This window comes from Diadema setosum, chromosome 6 (genome assembly GCF_964275005.1).
Source record: "Diadema setosum chromosome 6, eeDiaSeto1, whole genome shotgun sequence".
Lineage (NCBI taxonomy): Eukaryota > Metazoa > Echinodermata > Echinoidea > Diadematoida > Diadematidae > Diadema > Diadema setosum.
Window position 1 is genome coordinate 9,541,507 of NC_092690.1, and position 27,884 is coordinate 9,569,390.

A 27,884-nucleotide genomic window follows, 5' to 3' on the forward strand; every position below is an offset into this window, starting at 1 on the left:
CTTACAATTGTGTATGATATAGTACAGAACATACCATTTTAAGAGGTATTCAAAGTTTATTTGATGAAAATCGGGTTTGGAATGACTGAAACATCCAAAAACAAAGTAAAACAAAGTGATCGTAATAAAGTGTGGGTCCTACACTTTATTAGAATCGCTCTTTTTTGGATATCTCAGCCATTTCAAAACCAATTTTCATCAAATAAATGTTGAATTCCTCATAGAATTACATGCTCTTTGATATTTCATAAGAGGTTTCTTATTATCTCATTAAAAAATGTAAGAAACCTGAAATTAGGTCTCAACCAAAACTATACGATCCCTTTAACCAGTTCCATTTAATATTTCTCTAGTGCAAGATACGCAGTGCAATTCAGAGTTGCCAATTTAATGATGAGATGATAATCTGTGAAGCAAAATATTATCAGGACTTGGCAATACATTTGCAGCATCTTCCTGCTGTCTCAACAAAGTGTGCAAAAAAAAAAAAGAAAAAAAAAAAAAGGAAAAAGACAGTCTAGCTGTACCAGCTAGCTGTACCAGCTAGACTGTCTGATAAACACAGATATAATTGCCAAGAAGACAGGATGACAGTGGATAGGCAGAAAAACAAGATAGCGGATATCAGGGAAGAACATATTGAGTGAGACGGGCACTTTCAGGTAGCTATGTGTCTGTGTGTGTACACTGTATGTGCACACATGTGTGGGTGTATTTAAAGTGTGTGTTGTGCTATATGTATATCATGAAAAAGTGTGTGTGAGTGTGTGTGCATACATTGCTTGTATGATTTACACATTATTGCTTGAAATTCTGATGAAAATTATGCAAAAAAAGAAGAAGAGAGAGTGTGTATGTGTGTATTTGTGTTGGTCTGTACATGTGTTTGTTGTACACATATGTACAGAAAAAAAATATGAGAGTATGAGTGTATGTGTGTGTATATTTATGTGTAAAGAAGTTTGTACGGGTTGATGTGTGAGGAAGTGAGCATGCGTGTGTGTGTGTGTAGATGGGTAAGGATGGAAACGGGGGGGGGGGGGGGAGAAAGTTACAGGGGGTGTAAGATAAACAGAGGGCGACAGACGGAGAGGGGAAAAAAAACCCAGGCTTTGCCAGCAACTTTGCACCTCCTTCGTTAGCACTCTATTAACAGGATACGTCCATGTCAGAGCACCCTCGCCTACCAGGTACATGACAGCTTCCTGTGTAGGATTAAAGGCACTGCACAGCTCTGGGATGTTGTACAGTTATTAACGTCCCTCGCTCAAGGAAGATGTCACATTAGCGAATATCTGGAGCTAGACTCTTAGAGCCATTTCCAACACTGCACCATTAACACCCCTCTATTCTGTTCACAGACAGCACGGTATCATAGGGAGTTACTAGAACACTAACAGACTTAACAAAACTTGTAAATATATTTCCCTGAGAAACCTGTAATGATTTATTTGATAACAGTGTACCTGCTGAATACAGTAAATAAACAGAGAATATTGTTGTCATTATTGTCTTCCTTAACTCTATGTCTAGTGCTATCAAACCTTCCAAGCACAATGAGTGTCATTGTTTGATGGAATGTGTCTCAATATAAGAAACGATCATTATTTGTATTATTATTGTTATCATTAAAGGCTTGTCCGAGGAACGCTTCGTGTATGACATTACTGCTGTGTTCGACAAGCAGGCCACAATATGTATTCGCCACAATCTTATGCCACACATTAGTAATTGCAGATTGTGTTACCAAGTCAGATCAGTGTATAGAATCCAATTTGCACATATTTCTTGTTGTTACATCAGGCAAGTCTCAGTGGGGCTTGCTGGTTGTTAATAGCAGCCTTCATTGTAATGCTAGGCACGTGAATACGATTATAATGATTTATATTGGCCAGTTTACTCATGTATTCAAATTCATGAATGTAAGATTTCTTTTTTGGGCCTAGAGAAAAAGCAATATCACTAAACTGTTTCTCATGCTTTCACTCGAAAACTTGAGAGTTTACATTGCTATGATTCACCTCTCCGATCCAGATCACTTCTTTGACCTTTCACAGAAGAGGACAAAAGCTAGCCGCTCAAATGTAAAGGTTGGTTGAAGCCCTTATTTCTTTCGTGATAAATAAATTCTTTTGAAAGTCTGAAACCCCTTCATACCTATCTGTTTTTACATGAATGGGCCTTTCTTTTCCCATAACACAACGCCACATTATGCACTTGCTCATTTTCTCTTTCTGCTTTCAAGTGTATGGTGCTGCATTCATTGTTGGAATTGTTGTATCTGAAAGAATTTGTGATAGTGGAAATAGAATTTGATTTGAAATTTGAAAAATGAGATGGTAGTGAGGGTGGGAGAGAGGGGTGCATAAGCTCACCTTCCACTGAAAGTTCGTGAAGGAGTACTGTGACCCGAACGACCTCCGAAGTCGAGGTGACCCTCGATGCTCTCGAAGCTGGACACGCTGGTGCAGTCGGAGTAGCCCAGGGAGGTGGGGGACTCCAGCCGGTGGGGGTGGTGGAGGGGCGTGTGGGTTGGCGAGCTGACCGAGTTGTGTGGGGAGGTGGAGGCGGGGGAGATGGAGGAGGTTGTGCTGGTTGCCGGGGGCGACTGCAGCATCTCGCGCTGCTTGCGCTCCTCCCACTGCATGCGGGCCTCGTCGCCAGCTTTCTTACGCATCTCCTGCAGACGCTGCTTCTCCTGTTCAATCAGCTGGTCACCTGTGGGAAGGGATATGAAATCGGGTAGCAGCAAAAATGATAACTTCTCATTCACACCCCAGCATTATAATTATTCCAATATTTGATCTGATAATGTCAGATAATGTCAAGCTGTCAATATCAATCCTTCCAAACTTCATCTCTTTTTCCTCCATTTAACCAAAACTATTATTTTAGGCTGACAGGTTCATACCAAACTCCTCTTTTTCCCTGGAGTCATCCCAACCTTACTAACATTACTGTTAGCTACCAGTTTGTTTGAAACTCAACTTTTTCCCCTTCACCACCCAACCTAACCAATATATATGTAACTTTGTCAACCTGATAAATCTACACGTCACTCTTTTTTCCCTTTTCTAACCACATATCAGTCTTTTCCCTGATGCATTCCAACCTTGCTAACATTACTGTTAACTTGACCAGGTTGTTTAACTCATATATTTTTTAAAATTTTATTTTATCCTCCACCATCATTCCATCCATGCCAACATTATTGCTGGCTTGACCAGTTTGTTTGAAACTCAACTTTTTCCCCTTCAACACCCAACCTAACCAATATCCATATGTAACTTTGTCAGCCTGATAAATCTACACCAAACTCTTTTTCCCCTTTCTAGCCACATATCAGTCTTTTCCCTGATGCATTCCACCCTTGCTAACATTACTGTAAGCTTAACCAGGTTGCTTAGCTCATGTCTTTTTTTTATATTATTTTATCCATTCATCATCCATTCTAACAAATTTAACTATGTCCACCTAACAAATCCACTCTAAACTTTTTTTTTTTTTTTTCAACCATCTGTCAATCTTTTCTATGATGCTTCTTATCTCCCTCTCTTCCTCATCATAGGAAGTACATAATGTCATTTTGTACATACAATATTTATGTACATTTTTTCTTTTGTTATTTACTTTGCTTTGGTGATATGTTCATTGCGTAAAGATTTATAGAAGTTACATTTTTCTATCACAAGGGTCAAGACCTACATGCCAAGCTTTTGTAGTAAATTCCTCTATTTCCATCATATAAAATATCATCTTTATCATCAAGCCTACAATAATCTTCAAGTGTGAAGGATGTGGGCGTAACCCTAAGAAGAAGAAGATTTTGTACAGGCTGTATATGGTTTATTAGTACTTTTTTTTTTTACTTTCAGTTTATGAAAGAAAATACTGTATTCTGTTTTTTTTTTGTATCACTTTATATGCCTTTAAAAAATGTATATTTTGCTAATGAAAATAACATAAATTAAATTCAATCAAATTCAATCTTCTTTACCCTAGCCCAATAATCCTCCTCACCTTGCTCCTCCAGCGCAATCTTCCGGTTCCTCTCGATGTCCAGGATGGTGGTCCTGTTTCTGGAGAGGGTGGTGGTGGAGGAGGCGGGTGAGATAGAAGGGGGCGCCTCCCCGTCCACCTTGGGGATGAGGTTTGGGGGCAAAGTACCAGATAACTTCCTCCTGGATAAATACTCATCGCTAAGTGATAGGTCAGGGGAGAGACGCAGGCGGCGTTCAGCCATCTCTCTTATCCTCCTCTGTTCGGGCAGAAAAAAAAATTAAAAGATATGAAATAGAGAAAGAGATGAAAATGTGTAAGAGCAATAAATGAGAGTATTTTATTTTCTTTAATTCATCAGACTTGCATTGTACAATCCCTCTTCTCACCTTTGCACAAACATACAGCGTAGCATTAATATTCACACAAACATGTCAAGGATGTTCAAGGAACATTTGCACATCTTACATCCACTGCACTGTGGTTTTCTTAGCAATGGTGGCAGTGAAACTTTGAAATTTTAAACTTTCGAATGGATTGTGCGATATTCCAACCTGTGGAGACCAAACACAATGTGACTGAGAGAGGCATAATTGTCATGGTAGGAATTTCGAACATATAAACAGCACGAACCGTCTGCGCTCACTACGCTTCCAGAGAGCTGTTAATGTTGGTGACCCAATACAGAGTTTAGAGCGCATCAGGAGCAGTTCTGAAGCAACTCTCCAGAGGGGTATAACACACCAGAGTGTTTCAAGGTCTGACTGTATGTTCATAGAGAGTTTAGGGTGCTTCGGGAGTGCTATAAATGCTGTGTATGAATGGGGTACTGTTAAAATGGAAATTTTCCCAGATGTTATTTTTTCATGCTCGACCCTGTAAGATGAATTTCGCTTGTTTCTATTTCTGTGGTATTAAAATACAAAGCAGTATTACATATAACAAGCAAAAAAAAAAAATCTGTGTTTTTATTTTTGCACTAGTTTCAGGTCACACAACATGCAAGCACAAAAATGTCCACTTTTACAGTAGAAGAGCACTACAGGCCCATATATTGTCTGTTCATAGAGTTTCAAGCGATTTTGGAGCACTCCCGGGGCACTCTAAATATCCAGTATGAACGGGGAATCATTCTCACTCACCATCTCGGGTGCCTCCTTCTGGTTGGGTAAGATGTGTCGGGAGTAGTAGAGCACCAGGTTGTTGTACTGCTTCTCAATGCTCGACAGCATCATCTTTTCCTGTCAAGTCAATTTTTTGGTTTGTTAAAAAAAAAACACACACACAAAAGTTTGTCAGCATTCAGAAATCATTACTTAAGATATGGGGATTTACAATTGACGTTGATTCTTTCACATTCTGATTATTCTCATCTTTGTTTCTGCATAGTTAGGGATGTTGAATACTTGCAGAAAAATGTCTGAATAGATCTGAAACTTATGGAAATAAAAGTCTGCAGTGCATTCAACTATGAACATTTTGATACATTTGAACGGCAGAAAAGTCGGAAAAGCAGGCTTTGGGCAGAGTAAAAAAGGTCTGTAATCAGAGTAAACTCTAACCTCTCACAACCCTGTATAATCCATACAATATCTATCTGAAAAAGAAAACTAGCTATATGGACAGAGAGAATAATTGAATAATTGAAAAAAAGAATAGTTGATCTAGAGAATCTGCTCTCTTACGATGACAAAATGAGAAATTAGACCCACATTAGGTGTAAGGCACTAAAATCACCCTCTAGAAGACAAAATGGGGTTACTGTATAAATAACATGCAAAATCTATTACAAGTTACCCCCAAAATACCACACTCCCCCTTTCTAGTGCTTTGGGATACTGAAAAATACCAGTAAACTATGTTTGTATATGTGCTTGAGATATATGACAGCACAGAAAATAAAAATCATTGGCATTCACCAGTAGCTGCTAAGTCAGCAAAGTCTCCAGGAAGTCTCACTGAAGATTTGGGTTGCCAAATTATGAGCAAATGAGCATTGAATCTGAATGAAATCATTAAATGTTCTCCCACTGAATGTGCTTACCTTTTCTAGCTGTGCTTTGGCCTCAATCTTTTTTTTTTCAATTGTCTCTGCCTGCTTCTTAGCATCGCTGATGATGTAGTTCATCTGCTTGTTGATGTCTGACACCGTCTCCTGGAAGGAAAAACAAAATATTACCCCATGATGAAACAAGTCTTCTATGATATGAAATCATATAGGCCTAGGTATCTCGTTTCATACGACCAGGAGATGAATAAAATCATGTTTCTCTTATAATTGTTTCATATCAGAACTACACAACTTAGCTTCATTTCTGTAATACATGCAGTTATTGCAAGCTCTCTCCTTTCTCATAAAAACATAGGGGCAAATTTAAGGAAGATAATTTAAGAAGAGCATTTAACTCTTTGTGTGCCATGGTGGAAACCCCTGTGTGCCACATTGTTCTGAGACACAAACGTTTTCTGGCTTTGACAAAACATCTGTTTTTCAAATCTATCTTACTCCGATAGATTTCTGTTAAGCTGGACCCATAATGAGCAATGTTGTAGAGAAAATACCAAGTTTTGCTCTGTTGTAAATTGTATGAGAAATTTATGACTGTTTTTCTTTCGAATGAATAGTAGCTAAATTACTGTAAAGGCATGAATTTTGCACACAGAACAGTTACAGAAACTTAGAATTCACGCGCAAATCCAGCAGGGATCACGACTTGATAGTCAATCACAGCATTAAATGCAAGCTATATGTGAGAGGAACAGAAAAGCGAGAAACGCTTTTATTGTACTGGGCCATTTGGCGATTTATCGATCGGTTTGGGCCGCTTTTTGCGTTTGAGCAGAATATGCGAAGTTGGCATGCCGTCGACTGAGTCGGCCGTGCGAATGTGGCACATAAAAAGTTAAGGAACATAAGGAAGAGAAATACACTTCTCTTCCTTTGGTCCCAAGTTGGCCAAACTCTGCCATTGTCACTCATCAGGCCCTCAATCTCTGCCACTCCCCTGCCCCGCCCCTCCCCTATCCTTCCTCCCTCCCTCCCTCTCCTCCCTGGATCCTCCGGCCCCCTTACCTTGGAGGTCATCATGCGTTCCTCCTCCTCGTCCTCCTCCAGTGACAACCTCTTCTCCAGGATCTCCTTCTCCTCCTCGATGCGGGCCTCGATCTCCAGCTGGCGGAACTCGAGGTCCTCGAACTTCTTGCGCTCTGAATCGAGCTGGATGGATTCGCGCCGGGCCAGGTCTTCAAGAGCCTCCTGCTCGTCGCGGGGCGAGGTCTTGATCTTCTCCTTGAACTCAAAGTGCTGGCGCTCCAAGTCCTGTAGTCTCCTTCGGGCCTCCTCCACTCGCTGGCGCTCCTACGGGAGGAAAGATGACGAGGAAAAGACGGTTGTCACCAAATAGCTAGTACGTTTGATGCTTGCCGTTTCCATGGGTATTACAAAACAAGACAGACATCATTAAACTATTGAATTCTTGTATCAAGTTGTTTTCATTGCAACTGACTGACAAATTGTCATACATTGATGTAAATATGCACTAAATTTATCAGTGTTTTAGTAGCAGCCACGAGAAGAAAAGAATTATGGGCATGCAAAATCTGGTGGGATTTAAACCAATGATCTCCTGATCAGCAGACAGGTCATATCCACTAGACCACCGATATTCCACCAGACAGCCAGTGCTGTTTCAACTCCTATTGGCATGCAGCGGGTACTACGTATTTATTCAAATAACTGAATTCTTGCTTAGAGTTGATTTTATCCTAACTCAAACTGATTAAGAAATTGTCACTTGATCAGTTGCAATCATGACAGAATTCATTGTGATGAAAAATTGCCACTAGCATACAACAGTGTATGTAATGGACAGGTTTAAGTTTAAATAACTTTAATACCAATGCTCCCACAGAAGATGTGACAAGATAGGATCAATACTTGTTGTGTCTAGGGTCATTGCAAAACAAGACAAAAATGATTTGTGATAACAATCTCACCAGCAAGGGTGGCAAGTATACAACTTAGTTTTATATACAAATATTTGTGATTAATTTGCATAGATTCAGAACGAATATTCCCATTGGAAGATATGACAAGGAGAAACACCTTTACATTAATAGCCAAAATATAAGACACAACTGATTCTTGCTATTTCAAAGGTGAAATTGCAAAACAAAGCAGAAATCATTTTGAGACAGCAAGACTTACTCTGCATATAATATTCAGTACCAAGAGCATAATCCAGATACTCCACCGAGTGTCATGAGCCACACATATCAATGGATACTTTACACTTTTGGTTTTATCACAATTAAGATGCAATGATTAGTAAACCTCAACGAAAGGAGATGATGTGTACATCACAGTTTGTGTGGTCGTACAATATATGCACACTATACATTTTGTGGAAAATTTTGTGCAAAATTCACAACAACAGCAACAACAAAAAGTCACTGCTTTCTCCGACAGAAATGCACTGTACTTCATTTCCAATGAGAGAAATTACTCTGGGGTTAATTTGATAATCTTAAAGAAATGAACTGGAAAATGGATGATGATGTAAGTTCACTTAATGCACAAAATTATTGTATATTCATGTTAAAACTGCTACATTACAGATATAGGTGTACATTTTTGAAGGTTTTGAAGTAAAAATCCACTGTAATAGGTCGGATCTGAAGCAAGAAACTCCACCACGGACCAGCTACACTGTAAGTCATTGGGAGTGAGCTGCAGTATGAGGTCTCCCTTTCGGTCCTTGGCTCAATTATCTTCACCTCCTGCTGAGGTTCTGGTATGCCCAAGCAAGGCCAGAGGAAAACCAAAGTTAATACCCCATGGCCAGGGTCCTTAAAGACAGTGGTCAAGCAGCAGGGTAGCTTGGGATCGTCTGCCATAGCAACCCGCCTAGCTGTGTCTGATGAGAAACGGTCATTTCATGGTCTATCTCATTTAACCCTGACCCTCTACTTAAGATTTAAACACGTCACACTGCATTTCTCTTTGGTTAGAAAGCAGACCATTCTGTCTGCAGATTAATTGCTATTCTAAAGTTTGCCACTGGCTTAAACATCCTTTCACAATCGATATAATTCACTCAAAACCCACATGAAATTCAATAATATCTGCAATAAAGTCCTTGAGGACATGCCTGAACTGCTTCTCTGCTATTTGAAATGAACAATATAACAAATCAATGAACACTAAATCTACTACAAAAATTGAAAATATGACATAAACAGTAATCAAAACAAAATCATCTTTGGTTGCAGGGATGACTATTACAGTTTTCACATGAACAATTTAATATTTTGCTTGTTCTGTGATTTGGAATATCATCCAACGAGACATAATTAAGAATAAGATGTTTCAATATTTGAGACTAACAGTCTTTAAAATTCATATGTGGCCTGGATATTGCTAAAAAACATTGCCTGAATTCCCTCTTGTCTGTGAGAGCATAACAACTTATTTGCTTTGATTTTATTTTCAGAAGGCATAATAATACTGCACTCCTTGCAAACCATTTTAAAGGATTAAGTTGTATTATTTTATAGCCATATAGTTATTCTTTATTCTATCAGTCTGTCTGTCTAGCTTTCAATATCTACAACTATCTATATCTCTTCTATCTCTATATATCTATCCACATACTTAAATCATAAATCTATCAACATACTCATCCACCCCTCCCAATCTCACAATTTGTTAATTTAGACAAATTTCTCTATCTACACTATATGAATATATCCATCCATCTATTCATCAATATATCTACATATCTATCTATATACATTTCATATTTCTATCTCTCCATCTATTCACACATATAAACATATATTCATCTACCTGTTCACCTATCTCTATATCAATCTAAGAACACACATGCATAATCATATCATCTAAAATGAAAAATAAGATAATGAGAACTTAGAATTCATTTCCCTCTTAAAATATTTGAAGCTGTGAGTAACAATAAATATCTATTCTACAAGTTGACAGACAACCCCAAAACCAGTCTTGACAAAATCAACACATTACCTTCATATTTCTGTAGCCATTGTCACAACAAGAGTTAGTGTTTGCACTACATCCAACATTCCCCTTAAAAATCCACCAAAGGGTCAAGACGTCAAATGATGCAAGTCACGCACAGGGCTAGTACACCTCCACTCACAGTACATGTAAAGAACACATTCCAAACATTTGTCAAACTCCACAGGAATGCCACTACAAGAAACTCTCCGGGGGAAAAATTAGTGATGTCGCACAACACAAAATCTCTCCTGGGACTGTCACACCGATGTGTTAAGACATTACGCAAGGAACATGGGAGCGCAGGCGAGCTTTCTTCCGTCCGTCGCTGACGACAGTGCGACTCACGCGGAGTCGGCTCGGTAATTAGCGACGACGAAATATCTTTGTCTGCCTGATTAGACGAACAGGAACTTGACAACGGATAACGGAGGAAAGATGGGGAGGGGAAGCCAGGGTGAGCTATTTAATCTCTTAGCCTCCAAGAAAGGAGTAGGCAAAGTAAGGAAACTTTACCTGCTCTGCTACCTTAACCTGTTAAAAGACAAGTCCCGAGTACACTCAGGCAGATGTCTATGGGAAATGTGTGTTGTAGTAAAATTAGCTCGTCCTCGGTAACTTCACTGACTAGTCAACATGTTTAGGACATTATAAGCTCTGGTATTTAGAATGCTAGTGGGGGAACTAGGCATGAGTTGAAATCTCTCTGTTGTTTTCTATGGAGGAAATATGAGAAAATTTGGGAAATAGGACTATACTTTTTTAACTGAAACACCAATAACTGTCTGGAACTTCTTTCCAAAAAATCTTCCAGGAGGGGAAAAAGATATCTTTTATAATGTAAATTGTTATGTGAAAAAAAAAAATAAAGTGTTGGGGATAAAAAGATGTTTGCAAAACTTTAGGAAACTTTTCCAAAAAATCTTCCAGGAGGGGAAAAGATATCTTTATAATGTAAATTATGTGAAAAAAATAAAGTGTTGGGGATAAAAAGATGTTTGCAAAACTTTAGGAAACTCCGTAAACAGACCTTATCACTAACATGAATATGCACTTGTGGGACTATTTATATCAACCACATTTTCGTTCTGTCTCCTGATATATTCCTATTCCGTAAACAAGTAAAAGAACCCCCAAGATATTCATCAATGTGATATACTGTTTTCCATGATGTTGTTTGCTTAAACTGTTATACCTTTGATAAAGGTATCTATAAAACCTTGCAAATATTTGAGAATATCCTCTTATCGCGAAGGAAATAAAATTTTGACATGGTGAAGTGACATACGATCCAGCTAATGTATCATTTGGAAACATTCCTAGATACAAACCCTCTCTCTCCGCTCGACAGCATCATAGCCAACTTTGTCCTTAGTGCGTTTGAGGGTAGCAACCTGGGCCTCCCTCTCTTGGAGTCGACTCAACTCTGATTTGTGTTCTCCCTCAAGGAGGGCAGCCTCTAACTCCAACTACACAGAGGGTTGGTCAGGACATTCACAAATGGAGGGACAAGATGGTGGGGTAATTATGCATCGAGGGACGGGCAGAGAATATAAATCCAATATGACAGGGTAGCGTTTCGTCACAGGACAAGGGCAGTGACGCAATGGGGGAATGAATAAGAATGCAATGTATACAATATGAAAATGCACGTTTAATCATTGGGATGTGTTGCCCATGTACAAACATGCAAATATATGCAAATGCATGCAAATGCATTCAAATATGCACAATTCATGCATATAGGGCATAGTTTGAATGCGGTAGACAGAAAGTACAGTGTTTGAAGTCATGTAGTGAACCAAATGTGAAATTACAACAAAATGATCATCAAGTCCAAGAATACCATTCACAATCAAGATAATGACAAAGCAATCACATTCCACCCCAAAACACCCAAATTTAAGAAATATTTGAAGATATACATACAAGGGTGTGAGTGAGAGTATACAATGACAAAAGTACAGCAATGAGCAGATAAAAAAGACAGAAAATCAACAAACATCACAGTGATGTTAGCATTGAGTAAAATAGTTTGCAAGTCCATAGGGAAGAATATATACATCAATCCAGCCACCACATCCACAGGTGGATACAAAACACGATATGTAACCCCACCACAGTAAGAATGCATTTAGGGAACACAAGAATTTATGATATTTGCAGTAAATTGATGATTTTGTATGGGTGTATATTGAGGTAGTAGTATTAGAGACAGGGGAAAAAAGGTACAGAGGAATACAAGGAAGGGGTAAAAGGTCCAAAGCAATATAAGAAATGAAAAAAAAAAGGATAGATAACGATGCAAGCACCACAATTAAATGAAAATGAAATCAGATATGAATGATATCAAAGACATCGGTAATAATTTTGAGATAAAAGTGACAGAAAACACATGGAACATTGTACAGAGGATAGCCACATAGAGACAAAAGAAAGAATTTTTAGCCCAACACAAAGAGAGAGAGAGAGAAAACACATCACACACATTTCCAGGAAATTTACATCAGCGGGGAAACAAATGGTCAGTGAACCAAAGGAAAAAAAAAAAAAAGAAGGTGATTAATTAGTGAGCACCCAGACAGATGATGATAGTATCGAAAGATATTGGTGGATGATTCATGGTGACCAATAGCAAGCGAAACAACAACAAAACCAGCAAAGGAACAAAGCGAACACAACGGTTGGGAGGGAAAAAACGAAAGAGAAGAAAGATTGAACAGAAAATTAGGCATAAAATCAATGTCAGAATCAGAAATATAATAGAGATGAGATAGTGCAAACTGAATTCAAAGTAAATGCACCTAAAAGACAGAGAAAAGAATTGCTTAAAAAATCAAGGAGAGTATAATGCAGTTACAATAGATTGAGAGTAAAGTTCTTTAAAGGTCAGGCATAATTGAAAAGTAGATGGGTAAAGTTCAAACACCTTATGTATGCTATTATCGTGTTATTCTCCCTCATACACATTGTAGTTAATTCCTGTATATACATTGCTACATAAAATCATAATATTGATAATGGAAATAAGTGACTATGTAGTTAATGTCACATAATAATTGTGATGTAATGTTTTGAATAGTACCACCTAACAAAAAAAAAAAACAAAAAAAAAACAAACAGAAAAAAAAGATTTTGGAATCCACTAGAACTTGTGCAAGGAGCATCTAGTCCTTAAAAGTGATAGGGTCATTCCATTTTCCACTGTCATAATTTGAATTAGCAATGAGTTTACATTCAAATCTTGACAAGGAGAAACCAAGGAAGAGATGAACAACTCATGTCAATTTCTGTTTAGTTATGGTACAAAATATGGCACTATGTGTGCAAGATGTATGTATGAATTAATTAAAGTATATGGCCCGAATTCACGAAGGTGGTACAAAATGAAACCATGGTTTAAACCACGGACAAAAACTATGGAGCGCCAAGTGTCCCATGGAATATTTCGTTGCGAAATCAGTCATTTCGTCGATGAAATGATTATTTTGTAACGAAATGACACCATTTTCTAACTAAATGAACATTATTGTCCACGAAATGATAATTTCGTTAACGAAACGGTCATTTTGTCGACGAAAAGACCAATTTCGTAACGAAATATTCTGTGCGACACTTGGCGCTCCATGGTTTTTGTCCATGGTTTAAACCATGGTTTCATTTGTACCACCTTCGTGAATTCGGGCCTATGTGTTTGTATTAAAATTGGATACATTCACTGTCATAACAAATGTGTGTGTGTATAGAGGTTTAATTCTTAAATGAAAAAAACAGCCTAAATGCCATATTTCAGGAGTAAAAACAATCATTATTACAACTTTGTAGGGAGTAAAATCTTTCATAAGATCTCCTCCTTGGACAATGACGCGGATATTGAATGCCACGTGCTTGGCTGGAACCGAAAAGTAGGACAGGGTGAGCTCGGTTGATCCCCGGGCCCGAACTGGACATGGGCGTTGTGGTATCAATTTACGATATAGGCAGGATGCGATAATTACGTACCTATGCTATAGGGCAAACTAATGGCAGGCAATTGTTTAAATACTTCATGCATGTACGAGATAGTCCAAATGAGAAGAAAATAGGCTACACCCAATGTACTTTCTCAAGTATCAGATCATGACACAAATAGTAGCACAAGGGTGCACAAGAATTTGATATGCATTTTAGCTATACACAAACCTACAAGCACTTACGATGCACAAGCATAGAATAATTTTTTTTTCTTTTTTATCTTATTTTTTGTGTGCTAAACTCCAGTCTGTTGATTTAGGTATAAAAAAAAATCTGTCACTATAATAATAACAAAATGGTGAAGAAGTACTAGCCCACATTTGCAAACCCACGAAAATCAAAACTGCATAAAACAGGTCCAATATGACTTCAAGTAGAAGTTATAACAATAACATACCTCACCTGTCGCTCTCTGTCTATACCATTCGATAAAAGAGAGAAAATCATCGTTTTAAAATCAATTTTCAAACCGGGTCAACCCGACCCAAAATTGAATTACGAGCGCGGGCTATAGCTACGTACAGTACATTGTACATGTAACACGTATGTGGACCGGAGCTAGCGAGCGTTATACGCATGCATACGGATTACGGTGCATTTTCATTTATTTCTATGAAAGTAATGGACTAATTGGAACGAAATTTTGCACAGGTGTTACTGCAATCATACCCAAACTCCATGCTAACTATGAGACCAATTGCTGCAGGTTTACAAATGTGGGCTAATACCTTTAATATATTGCACTTGGACAACTACACAATAAACCTGGACATAATCATTAATTCCACTTGGCTAGCCACTGGCTAGTGTAGAAGGGGCTAAAATGTCAATATTAGTTTGTAGGTTCACTTTCTACTAGTCTAGTACTACTCTCATCAACACACACACCTCATAAGTTATGTTAACTAGTCACAGCAAATGTTTTGCGTCATCTCTGAAATAAACAAAAAGTGTTGTCGTTTATTGAAACGAGAACAATCCCGACAAATTATGTGTTTAAGATGAGAACAAAAACATCGTAGAGCAAGTAACTGAACCCCCAAATATTCAAACATTCTTAAGCCTTTCTTACAACAGGGCTCCACACTAACTTTTATTTATGGTGGCCCAAAGGCAAACATCCGACCTTTTTTGGTGGCTCGATCAGGCCATCAAATTCTTCATTTCTGAAATTTTGGTGGCCCGATGTGCGTTTTTGGTGGCCCTGGGCCACTGGGCCACCGTTAGTGTCGAGCCCTGCTTACAATGAATTAATTGTGTGCAAAAACCTCATTCACACACACTCTCTCTTGAATAAAAAATGTTACTATTTGATGCTGACATATTTTGCCAGTCAGTAGTGATAAGTTCATAACTCCAACACATCTGAGTCAAACCTCCGTTGAAAGTTACAGAATACTATTCTTTTTTTTTTGAAATATAACTTCAATATGATTAAAATCCAATAGCACCTTGAAGCTGCTACACAGTTCAACTAATATTTTCCTAACACACGATCTGTAAATAATTGTGCATCAAAGTAACAAACAAAGCAGGTGAACGATGACCTGAAGGTATCTATCGCTGACATTGCGTCATGATTGCTATTAACCACATGGATGAGGTGGTGGTGGTGGTGGTGGTGGTGGTGGTGGTGTGGGGGGGGGGGGGGGGCGGTGAGGGGGCGGGGTTTGGGGAAGAAGAAGGACTTTCTGGAGTGCTCGTAGATATCCGTCACATGGTTTCATACCAGTAATTGAATTACTCATGATTTTTTACATACGGGAGGAAGACGGAGGATCATTCACCTTTGGACTTAACCCCGACATTTCGCGATCACAAAGCACGAATTGACGTCAAGGACGGTGGGAATACTTCGCACCGAGAGAAAGAGAGGGATCGTGCGTCTGTAACGCCATTGTTTTTTCGCGACCTCCGCCACTCCCCTCCAAGGCGACAGATGACAGGAAATAGCCGCGCCAATTAGATTTCCCCGCAAGACAAGTAGCACTCAACACCTTTTTCCCTGAAAAAAAAGGAAGGTGTGCTTGGGGATACATCTTTTCACCCCCGTGTGGAGGAGTTTCGGGGATGGTAGCTTTCTTCCTCTCTTGCTTACCCTTTGCAAGCACGTAGATACACCAGATGACTGATATATCAAGATAGGAAATGAGAAAGGAACACCTTTTTGACAGCAGAACAAATCTTTTGAGAATGATCGTCGTGGGGGGTCATAGAAAACGAAAAACTGGCTCGATGCATCGTGCGATGACAGCTCTCTGGCCGTATGAACATCTCACCATTTGACCCATGATAGTGTTGAAACATTTGCTTGATGAATTACATCCTCCTCACCCCAAGGCAAAAAAAGAAAGAAAGAAAGAAAGTAAGAAAGACTAACTCACCTATACAAATATATCATGGCCCCCAGCCTTTTTGAGTAAAAATCAAACAACACTTGAAAAAAAGAAATCTACACATCAAATTTTGCAATTATGTGCACTGCATATGAAGGATCTAGCAGTCTTAACCCGTTAAAGACGAGTCCTGAGAATACTCCGGCAGGTGTCTTTGGGACAAAATCAATGCATCCTCAATGGGTTAAGAATGGAATGACAAGGACTAAAATCTGAAATCTTCCATCCAAATTGAGAAAGGTTAAGTAATCTGTAAGGAAATGGTTTCCTTTTATACTGCCACGACAGATGAAATTTGAAAGAAATTTATACGTTAACGAAATACAACTTGTACCACAAAGTCCTGATATTTGAAGATCTTACTCATTCTCAAAAGATGTGTTGTATTAAGAGTCTTAAGCCCGAATCACATCATGCGATTTTGTCACGCGATAACTTGATACGTTTCGATGCAACTCTGAGCAATATTGCATGCCATTACTCTCCATTACACAAAAGTTACAAAAATTATTGCTGAATCGTGCATGTCCTCAGACTGTGCGCCATCTGACAATTTTCTAATGCTGCATCTCAAGAAATCGCACAGTTCGAAGTTGGCTGAATGGTGTGGCTACTAACAGTTATAATGAATCTTCGATCATTGATATTACGGGGGAAAAAAATATCATAATTTCACTCTTCATCTACATTCTTAACTCCTCAAAGTTTCCAGCAATGCAATTCCACCAAGTGTTTTGGACCAATTTATTTCTTACGGTACAACACGGGTCAACATCCCCACGCTCACCCCGAAATTCTGCCCTTCAAATGAGAAAAGTTGATCATCATTAATAAAATTACACATCCTTCACTAATATGTAAAATTGATTGCATACGCAAAGAGGGGCGATCAGTCAGTGCTGTAAATTTGAGAGAATTATGAAAACACATGAAGTTGACCAAAAGAACAACACTGTTGCCATGGAAACAAGGGAGAAAAAAATATGGTGGCAAGTATAGGAAAGAGATGGGGAAGTAGCAAGATGAGTAACTTCCAAAGACTGGCCAGTCCATTATGAGGAGATTGGGCGTGAAATGTCGCAGCTGATCGCAAATACTGACAGATACTTTTCAACCCTGCCCCCCTTAAACTCAAAGGGAGAAAATGAAAAAAAAAAGGCAACAACAAATCATCCATCCGCCCATAAAGGGCAACATGAAGTCACAGAGAAGCAGCTTCCATAAAATTGAGGTGGAGCAAATATGGCCACAGATGTTAGAATATGAAACGAGTATACTGGGCGAACTTTGAGAGGAAGTCGTGACATTTTGATATAATATAAAATGGCCCACAAAGAAGCACATTATATCAGGCATCAGTAAGGTCAGTGAGAAGACTTGTATTATGAATTTCCTCTTAAATAGACACCGATACATGTCACTCATTCTTTATCTGTTCTCCGCCTTTTCTCACCTTATCTACCTATCTATCTATCTATCTATCTATCTATCTATCTATCTATCTATCTATTTACCTATCTATGTACAGCATGTCTATCCATCTACCTATCTACAGTGTACAACTCGGGGGCAGCAAACTCATTACCTAAATCAAAGCTGCTAGCTCACTAGAAAATTCGAAGAAGTTGTTAGAAACTGATCTCTTTCCCAAACCATAAATTGAAATAATAAAGATCAGTTGTGTATATATACTGATACACGTTTGTTTAATTCATTTGTTAATGCTGTTATATAGTTGTACTGTTTAGCATAGGTAAAATCATAATAATAATGATAACAAAATCTATTCAACTATACGTGAATATACAATACATTGTCATATATGTTGTATGTAGAGATAAAATTATATGTATATCTGTATTCCTCTCTCTAGTTTTAACTCTTATCTTGATCACTCTACCTGTCCATTTATCCATATCTATATCTACAAACCTACTTCTTTTTATTCTATTCTATTCTATCTCCATCTCTCTCTCATTTTTCTCCTGATATCTCTCCCATACTCTCTCAATATCAATATACATATATGCCAAAAGTTTACTGTTGCTAGCTCAACAACAATAGCCAATATCACTTCTGGAGAATCTCCAACATTGAAACACTTGTCTGCCACATGAGACTTGACATGAAAGGAAATAGGTTAACAGGGATTAATTAACAGAGGCGAGTGTTGATCCAATATTGCGTCTTACAGGTGTCAATTGACGGGGGTGAAATAAAGATACTGCCAAACGGGAGGGGGAGATAGTGAATTTCCGGACAAATCTACTAGAGTCATTTACCTCTTCAAAACTCAAGACTCAGCATAGAAAATAAATATGATACAGCTACATCTTCAGACAGTGCTCAAATTTATAACACCCACAAATGAGTGGAAGAAGAGGGTGGGGGTGGTATAAGTTGGACTTTGGGATAATTCATACCCCCAACCACTAGCTTTATCCCCTTGACATCAATTTAGCAAAATGAGGGAAAATGATTTGTTGTATGAAATGGGACTTGATCAGAGAATAGAACAGCCATGGTGGAATTCAGAGACTTACAGCATGTATATTACACTTGTAGGGATTCTTTCTGGCTTGGACACTGCATAGTAATCAAACATATGTTTAACTTGTCATCTCAGTAGATATACACAATATTGCATGGGAGATCATCCGTCCATTCTCTACAATATAGATATTCTGCAGTATAAAAGTTGTATTTTGAAGGTATAAAACAATCTGGAAACTATGAAGGCGCCATTCCAATAATGTTCCTATTACATGCAGCAAACCGATGCTGATGCTAATGTGAACACTAACGCTGTACATATTGACAAACAGCAGCAGTCTACTTACGGCATTACAGTGCCTTTTGCGTGGCCAAACATTTTCGCGTCGTTCCCCACTTTGGAATCAAAGCTGCACTGCTCATTATTAGCACTCTAACCTCTTCGGAACTCTGTATGTCTGAACTCCCTAAAATGTGACCGTCATTTTCTTCTTCTCTTGTCCTGTAGCCCAGCAGCTGATCCCTCGCTTACTAATTGCAAACCAAAAGGGCAAACATTTAATGTATGCAAATTTATGCACCTTTTTAACCCTGCAGACTACTGATGTGCTATCCACTTCAACTGCTCCCATCAGATACACTTTCTATTCAAGTTGACATCAAGTTTGAACGCAAACTTATTCCCAGAGTCACATAAGCCTATGGGAGACCTTTTTGGTTGTCTGGAACAGCTGTTACAAGGACACATAAATTTGAATGAATTTGAATAAATATGAATAAATCTACCTGAATTTTAATGTATCAAATCATAGAATTGTTAAACTGCTGGCTTACCGAGAATTTGGAAGAGTCCACACCATGGCCGCAGTAACCCATTCCAAGAGAGAATTTCATGGCAGAAGGGGGAGAATCCGTGGGCTTTCTCGCTCTCTCTGTCTCGTTTTGTTCGGGGCAACGGCGAGAAAGAAGCGGGAGGGATGAGCGTACAGCTGTACGTCCCCACGGAGGTGTTGGATCGAATGTTACTTGTGGAGGATGTGATTAGTTTAGGGGACGGGTTTGGTGCCGATTCTCGCATTACGAATGGAGAGCGCTCTATTACTCACTCTCGGGGAGGATTTCTAGCGGACGAGACAAGTGCACTCCGCAGATTAAAACGATTCTCGTGTGAGCGGCCTGGAAGCAGCAGTTTAGCAGATTAAAGTGGCACTACAGATTATTGATAATCACTCTGTGATGTCTGGTAGTCATGTTGACTACCAAAATGCGTGTCTTCAAACAAAATTTTTCAATATTCAGCCAAATACTCCAATCTGTATAGATGCTTCTCTTTTTTTTTAAAGAAAAAAAGGCTAAATGTGAAAGTATGTTCTCTGTCTTTGTGGAAGGAAAGAGTAGGAAGTTTCATTACAGAGGTGAATGAAGTGCATAATAATAGAATACCTATCAAATCCACAGGAAAGGGCAAGAGAGATCTCATATACAAATTTAAATCATCTTCACATGTTTATTCTTTGATTTCTATTCTATTATTGATCAATTATGTCAGACATTGCAAGACACTGACATTCCCATATGAAAACAATATTTGAGACAGTAAACCCGGAACCCTGATATGAAACATCTGGGAGTTCCAAACCAAAGAATGTGTGTCAGTCTGCAACTTTAACTCCACATGTCCCTTTTCTGTTGCCCCATCAAAAGAATCATCACAGCCCCCCCCCCCCAAAAAAAAAAAAATATCCAGGGATCCACTGCAAGTCGGATGTCGTGATTAAAATGACATCGCCAACCAGAGGCAAAGGAAATAAAAATGATAATAATGAGAGATTACAATACAAAGGAGAGGAGAGTGGATCCGCCAGAGGTTTCCTAGATTCAGTGTGATGGAGCTCTGATTTTGGGCGTGAGCGAATTTGTCCAACGTGTGGCAGGGCAGAAAACACAATCTGTCAGCGGGTTCCAGCAGCCGCCACCGATTTTGGGGTACAAGCCGCCGGAGAGAGGGTCGAAAAACATGTGGGGGAACATTTCGAGGCTGCTCTCAGCTCCAATGCGGCAATGACTGATATCAGAAACAGGAGTATGTGTGAAGATTATCATTGCGAAGCTGTGTGTATGTCTTTGATGATGTGGCCTTCATCCAAGATCCTCTTACTGCAGACATTGCAAGAGAAGCAAGCACTGGGATGTAATGCAAGACAAGAGCTAAACCACAAGAAAGAAGGCAGCCTTAAAAAGAGGCTACCAACAACAAAGGCCTCCCCATATGTGAATTCTCCCTTTCTGAAACAGGATTTTTTTCCTCCCCCTTTTTTCACTTCACATGACACGCTGGAAATGTCAACTTTGAGTTTTTGTCGCCTTTTCCGTTTGTGGAGTGATGGCTATGTTTCCCTCATCACAAAAAATAGATCGATAATTATGCGCAAGAGGGATTCAATGTCCTTTCCTCTTGTAGCCTTATTTCCATTCTGTCTAGAAAGAATTCAAAACAGTTTTAAAGTCTGCTCGATAAATTTGCAGATTCGACAAGAGCAATACTCAAAGGAATCTCTTATGGGAAATTAGGCAGGAGATGAAGTGTTCGCACGACAGGATAAAGAAAGGGCATCGGAAATGTGAAATGATAAAACATGATGAGAGACAGAGAGGAGGGGGAGAGAAAATCCATGATGCCTTGAAATAAGGCTACAGCTGAGCACAGTTAGGAAGAAAGGAAGTATGATGGTCAAAGGTCAAAAAGAAGATGGAGAAAGAAAAGATCATCCCAGAGGGCTAGGGGAAAGTGAGAGAGAGAGAGAGAGAGACATATTGGAATAAAATGAAAACTGTAAAACTACAATTTCCTAATATCTACTGCAATCATGAATGCATGATGTGTTTCGCTCTAGACCTTAAAAAAGGGGCAAGGGTTAGCTACAACTGCTCTTGTGTGATTCCAGAATGAATGATAAAATATATTGGAAATAAGTCTGAAATTAGGCTACTACTGTACCTGGAAATAAATACCCCTGGAAGGGATGGAAGGGGTGAGGGGGATTGAGTGGGGTGAAGGGGTGGACGGGGGTTGGATGGGGGGGGGGGGGGGGGGGATGGGGGAGGAAGAGGGGTAAAAAAAGAAAGAGAAAAAAAAAGTGAATTCCCAGTACAGGAGATATCAGAGATGGGCAGGTTGTCCAATCGCACATTCAGATAACCAACAACATTCCCGTAATTAATTAGCCAAGGTTGCACTCGGGCAGAGACAGGAAGCACCGATTTTTCCCACGCGGCGGCGAAACGAACGAGTCACGACAACATCGCAGAAAAATCTCTCAGCTGGGACGCAGCAGTTGGGGCACGATCATGAGGTACACCAGGATTCAGAGGGATTTCCCTTTTTGAAAAATTTAGCACTTAACTGTCTCACCTTCCTCTTCTGTACAGTGCACATTAAAAAAAAAAATCATTACATTTATAGAGTTGCTGTTTTAGTTAGAATAGGTTCTTGAAGCTAGATATCCTGGTTCCATGACATTTCCTCCTGCTACAATTGCTCCCATGCCCCTATGCTATTAAAGCCAAACATAAATTCTACCCACAAACATAACTCTAATCCTAATCCTAATCTTCACATCAAACTAGACCTAAAACCCTATCACGACCTTTTCCCTAACCCTAAGTACTAGGAGACAATAAGACCAGAGTAATTGTTGCAGGAGCAAATGTGGTGTCACCGGATATCCTATTTTCTCTACATTACTGATAAGACATATATTTTGCCTCTGACGAAGATTCTGCTAGGATCGAAAGCTCAGGCCCCCTTTGACTCCAAGACATATTATTTCACGTCTACATTTATACTGTATTGTGCTTGATTTCTGCTAAATATCTGTGATTCCATGCTTTCAATACAGGGCTTTGTTATAAAATGCCAGCTGCAATGTACAGAGGGTTGTATTTTACTATTCTTCTACGCTATACTTTCTCTCTGCAAATAGTGCTTTCTGTGCCGATATTTTCCATCAGACTGGGGCCTCTGTAATATTAAGGTTGGATGACCTTTGTGAGATAGAAGTAGTCTGTCTACAAGGCTGAGGGCCACTGTTTCAAGTCTGAACATACATTGTGGATTACTTATGTCCTTGAATGGTGTCAAGTATTAGGTATACAAATTACTGTTGTCTGTCTACATCATCAGCCTTGAAAAGAGACTATTTCTGCTCTAGACTTCTTCCCAGATAAATGTTCCCAGAGGCCAGAAATGTGAGAGGGTTGGTCTCCTTCATGACTTTGGTAAAAATAATGAAATACCGTATAGCATACATACAGGGAAAATTGTAGGAGCCTGGGACGTAAGCATATCTTCTTTTGATCTCAAATGGTAACTAGATACTTGACTTTACTCTAAATAAGAATACTACTGCTTAAGAAACTGTCCACTAAATAACCCCTACACCAATGGGCAATAGACACTAAATGAGCACACAACATAAGCTATACAAGTTTTCTGACAAGAAGTTTGATGTGGGTGGCCATAATGTATGAAAATCCCTGATTGCATACCATTACTCTCAATTAAATCCCCAAACCACATATTAATTCATCACTACGTCAAATGTGAAACGCCTTCCCTGTGGTTCCGTGACACATAACCTCCGAAGGTGGAGTTTCTAGATAATAGTTATGCCCAGTCCCACACATGTGGTTTCGTGTATGATGCCATCAGTACTTGGGTGACCACAAGAGCACTTGTGGATCCCTGGATGGGTGTTCGGTAACTTTTCCCTGGTACTCCCCTAGACATAAATTGCCACCTGGGCACTTGTACATTTCACCTTGAGGAAATTCCCAGGTCCCAAGGGAAGAAGCACACACTGCACCCTGCATCTTAAGTCCTTTGATTGCGATGTCTCGGACAGCCGGCTGTCTCATATGTTGTGACAGGCAAGGTGCCACCTGTAGCGAGCAGCCGACATGTTCTGCCATCAGACTCCTGTCTGGCAGCTACCCTGGATCCCACTTGACCTTATCCCGTGCCTAAGCACGGCACAAAATCAGCGTGGCAGGGATATCTGAAACGCAGCGCACTGAAGTATTACTATAAAAAGTTGAGTGTTAGATAATGGAGAAAGAAATTAGAGAGATTACAATAAAGTTAAAGAAGAGTTTTACAAGCACCTCTTGAAATGTCTCGGCGACCTGGATCTCGAGTTCTTCCACCTCAAGCTCAAGCTCGTCCACCCGCTTTATCGACTTCAGTCTCGCCTCTTCCAGCTTCTCCATCGCCTCTGATATATTGTCCATGCTCAGCTATATTTTTTGTGCAATATTTGTTTTATAAAATGAATGTTCGTTCCCCCAGCGACAGGAAAAGCGAAGAGGAGTAGAAAGTTGTCATGCAAGGAACCAAGATTGCCGGACGTTGGGGAGAACAAATTGCAAGTATCGAGCGGAATGGCAGTTAAGTCAACAGCAGCATCAATGGCAGGAGAGGGGAGGGTAGAACCGGGGTTGAAGAACATTGGCAGAAGAGTCAGTCGCAGAAGGACGTAAGTTGGGGGAAAGAAGAGAGGCAAACAAAATCAAAATCATCAAATTGAACACAATGAGAAATGAGGATTACTACAAAATCAAACCAAAAATCAAACGAAAATGAAACGGAAATCAAAACCTCACTGTTGTTTGGCTGTCACACATATAGCTCTGTTTTTTTTTTCTTCCATTATACATATTGTATATCCTTAAATAATTAGCAGATTACAATCATATTTATATCTTGAATTTCATACATCATTTTTTAATGTGTGCAAATCCTAGTCATACATGGAAAAATGACGGAATACTCATTTTGATAGAGCAAAGTTTGTATAAATCTGAGAACAATGAGAAAAGTGATGAAAATGCTCTACAGAAGTGGTCATGTGCCAAACAATTAAACTGATAATGAAATTTATGTACACATTAGAAAACAAACGAATGAACGAGGACACTGTGAACATTGCAAAGTGACCATGGAAGAAGAGAAGTACAGGTCAGGTCAAAGATAATCAATTTGTAAAAAAAAACCATAACTTCTGAGCAATAAATGGGCCAGTGGCAAAGAAACAGCTACCCATACAAATCTGAAGCACTGAAGTAAAGTGTCTTAGACTGAAATTAAATTACAAAATTTTGCAACACTACGCTAATCTACTTATGCTGTTCTTGGTGACAGCCTGATAAACTGAAGAAGTTGTTGCTAGACAAGGGAAAATTACAAATTAAGAGTTTCACACAATATAAGTTTTGTCTTGTTGGGGAGGGGGAAACTAAAAAAATTGGTACATGAGATCAGTTTTAATGAGAGAAGATAGGGAATGCAAAATCAAATTCTGGTTTGCCAGAGTCTGGTTTTTGGCAATTTCAAAAATGAGAGAGAGTTGAGAAGAAGCAAACATTAGCATACATGCTGACATGCACTGACAACAAGACAAAACAAGAAACACTTCCTTGGTTTGACCTTAGAACATCAAGTCACCTGATTGTTCTACATGTCACATGATCATGCACTCAGCCATGCCCTCTACCTACCACTTCGTCCCCGACTTTGATCTCATCGATGCCCTCCAGGCTCGATCGACACCTTGGAGGCTTTGGAGGCGGGGATCCCTCCTCCGGAACGCCGTTCACCGATTGCGGTGCGGTCTCCTCCCTTGGTGCCTCCGTCACTTCGGCAGGCGCATCAGGGTCCTTGAGTTTTTCCAGCCATACCTTGGGCTTGCCTTCCGCTGTCGGTGTCATGGATGAAGCAGAGATCGTTGACGACTCGGATGCCTCCAGTGCGGGTGAGACCTCCGGCGCACACTCCACCTCATCCATGTTGGTCTCCAGTACTGATAGGGCTTTGGAAAAGGAGGGCGTGGTGTCTACGGTGGAGGTAGGGGTGCGGCGGTCGACGGGCGTCGACGATCCACTCTCGATGGTGCTGTCGCTGAGCTCGCTGTCCGAGGGCTTGGACCCGCTCTTTCCCGTCTTCATCTGCTCCTGGTACTCGGCACAGATGTTGAGGATCTCTTCCATGCGAAGCCGCTCCTGCGTGGCCAGCTCCTGCTCCTTCTTGCGCTGGGCCACGGCTTCCATGTGCTGCTTACACAACTCCCTTTGCTCCGGATCCTCAAACTCGTTGGGGTCCATGATGAACGTGTGCCTCGGCTCTGCCTCCTGCAGCAGGTGGCTCAGTTCTGGTGGGAGGATGCATGTGCTGATCTCTGGCGGGGTCTCCGCTGCTATCGGTGTCAGGTTGCCATTAATGTTTGTCGCTGGGGAAATCATGTCGGGCATGGCAGCTTGGACTTGATTCTGATTGGGCGACATCAGGGGACTCTGGCCGATGATCTCTGAACTTGCTGAGGACGCTAAGCTCAGACCAGACTGATCAGAACTGGATGATTCCCGCTCGGTTGCATTGCTTGTTACCGTGGTGAGAGATGTCGAACTGAGGCTTGAGCCACTTGATGAGCGGTCCGCCTGGTCCGACTTCTTGGGCGGCGTTTTGTTTGAATACAGACTGCTTTGACCAAGTTTGACCCGACTTGGTGAATGGGGAGGTCCTCTCATCAATTCAAGTGTGCCCCGCGGACTCGTGGTGACACCGACGTGCAGTTTTTTTGACGAACCACTATCTGTATATTTTGAGCCATCCTCAAACTTTGATCTGATGGCGCTGACAGGAGGTTGATAGTCATTTGTTGCATTTGTACCATCATTGTCATCAAATTCGTCATCGCAGATGGCAGTTTCGCGCAACTCCAAAGGATTCCCAAAGGGAAACATCGTAGTACTGGAAGCACCCGACACTGTCTCTGCCCACACGTCGGGATTCATGGTGAGACCGGTTATGGGGGCAAACACTGCATCATCATTTTCCGGTTTCTCCGGTGACTCCGAGAGGGCGTACTTATTGACGTACGTCTCCGACAAAAGATCATTGTCAGCGGTTACCTGCCTCATGATCTCCTGGAGTTCCGCTTCTATACTCTCCTCCAGTGGGCTCTTTGGCACCGCATTGTGGTTACTGTTCGTATTGTTCAGTCGTAGGTGTACTGGCTGCCCGGAGGGTGCTGTCATGGCACCGGGAAATGCCACGCTGTTGTGGGGGGCGTCATCACCACTGTTCTTGTGGTTGCCATTCTGGGCATCAGTTCCGTAAACCGCCCTCGTGTGGCAGCCATTGTCCATGCCATTCTGTCTTCCCGCGAGACCTTTCCTCAGCTGCTTGGCCTCGGACGGGTTGTTGAAGCGAAAGAAACACGATTTCCCGAAGCACAGCATGGCTCCTAGTGGCAAGACCAACAGTCAACGATTATTTACGACAAGATAACATTTATCTCACTGGGTATACCTCTTTTAACTGCAGATTATGAAATGTATTTGGTCATAGGAGGGAGACCCTCTACATAAATTACAAAAGGTGAGAAGATATGAATTGATGACTTTCGCATGATGACAATAAATTCAGGTCAATGCCATTTATGGAATATCAATTACCAAAAGAAAAGAAATCACAAAAGCATTAACATGTGACCTGACTGCATTGGAATGCAGTTTGCACATCTAATTGTTCAAAATCACCTTCATGACAAGATGGGAACATTTTAATCAAGAAAGCAAAACCCAGGGATTTTTTGCTCAAATGCCTACGATATGCTCTTAAGGCAAAGCTACTTTTTCAGGTGTAAAGATGGTGCAGCCACTGCCTATACACTTATCTGTCTACCATTTTTGATAACCACAAATTTACGTATGGATTTCATCAACACTTGCTTTGATGAGTGCGGAGTTGATGTATACAAACAACAACAAATAAAAAGAAAAATCTTTCTTTTAACAGTGTAAATAGGGTAGGCTCAAACTAATTTGATTGTTTATACTGTACAAGTATCTGCAACATAACACCAAGACTCTGTATGGATGAGTGTTAAGCC

At 40.1% G+C, this 27,884-nt stretch overlaps 1 protein-coding gene across 1 annotated transcript in view; it reads right to left on the minus strand.

Moving 5' to 3' along the window:
- The window catches only part of LOC140229940 (pleckstrin homology-like domain family B member 1), a 204,233-nt gene that overhangs the window by 14,582 nt on the left and 161,767 nt on the right, over window positions 1-27,884 (minus strand). Inside the window, exons 6-13 of the mRNA XM_072310141.1 lie at window positions 25,492-27,236; window positions 24,100-24,231; window positions 11,365-11,502; window positions 7,073-7,357; window positions 6,044-6,154; window positions 5,142-5,240; window positions 4,021-4,258; window positions 2,376-2,718 (exon numbers count right to left, since the gene is read on the minus strand). Coding sequence (XP_072166242.1) covers window positions 2,376-2,718; window positions 4,021-4,258; window positions 5,142-5,240; window positions 6,044-6,154; window positions 7,073-7,357; window positions 11,365-11,502; window positions 24,100-24,231; window positions 25,492-27,236 — 3,091 coding nt within the window. The remainder of the gene's footprint in view (window positions 1-2,375; window positions 2,719-4,020; window positions 4,259-5,141; window positions 5,241-6,043; window positions 6,155-7,072; window positions 7,358-11,364; window positions 11,503-24,099; window positions 24,232-25,491; window positions 27,237-27,884) is intronic.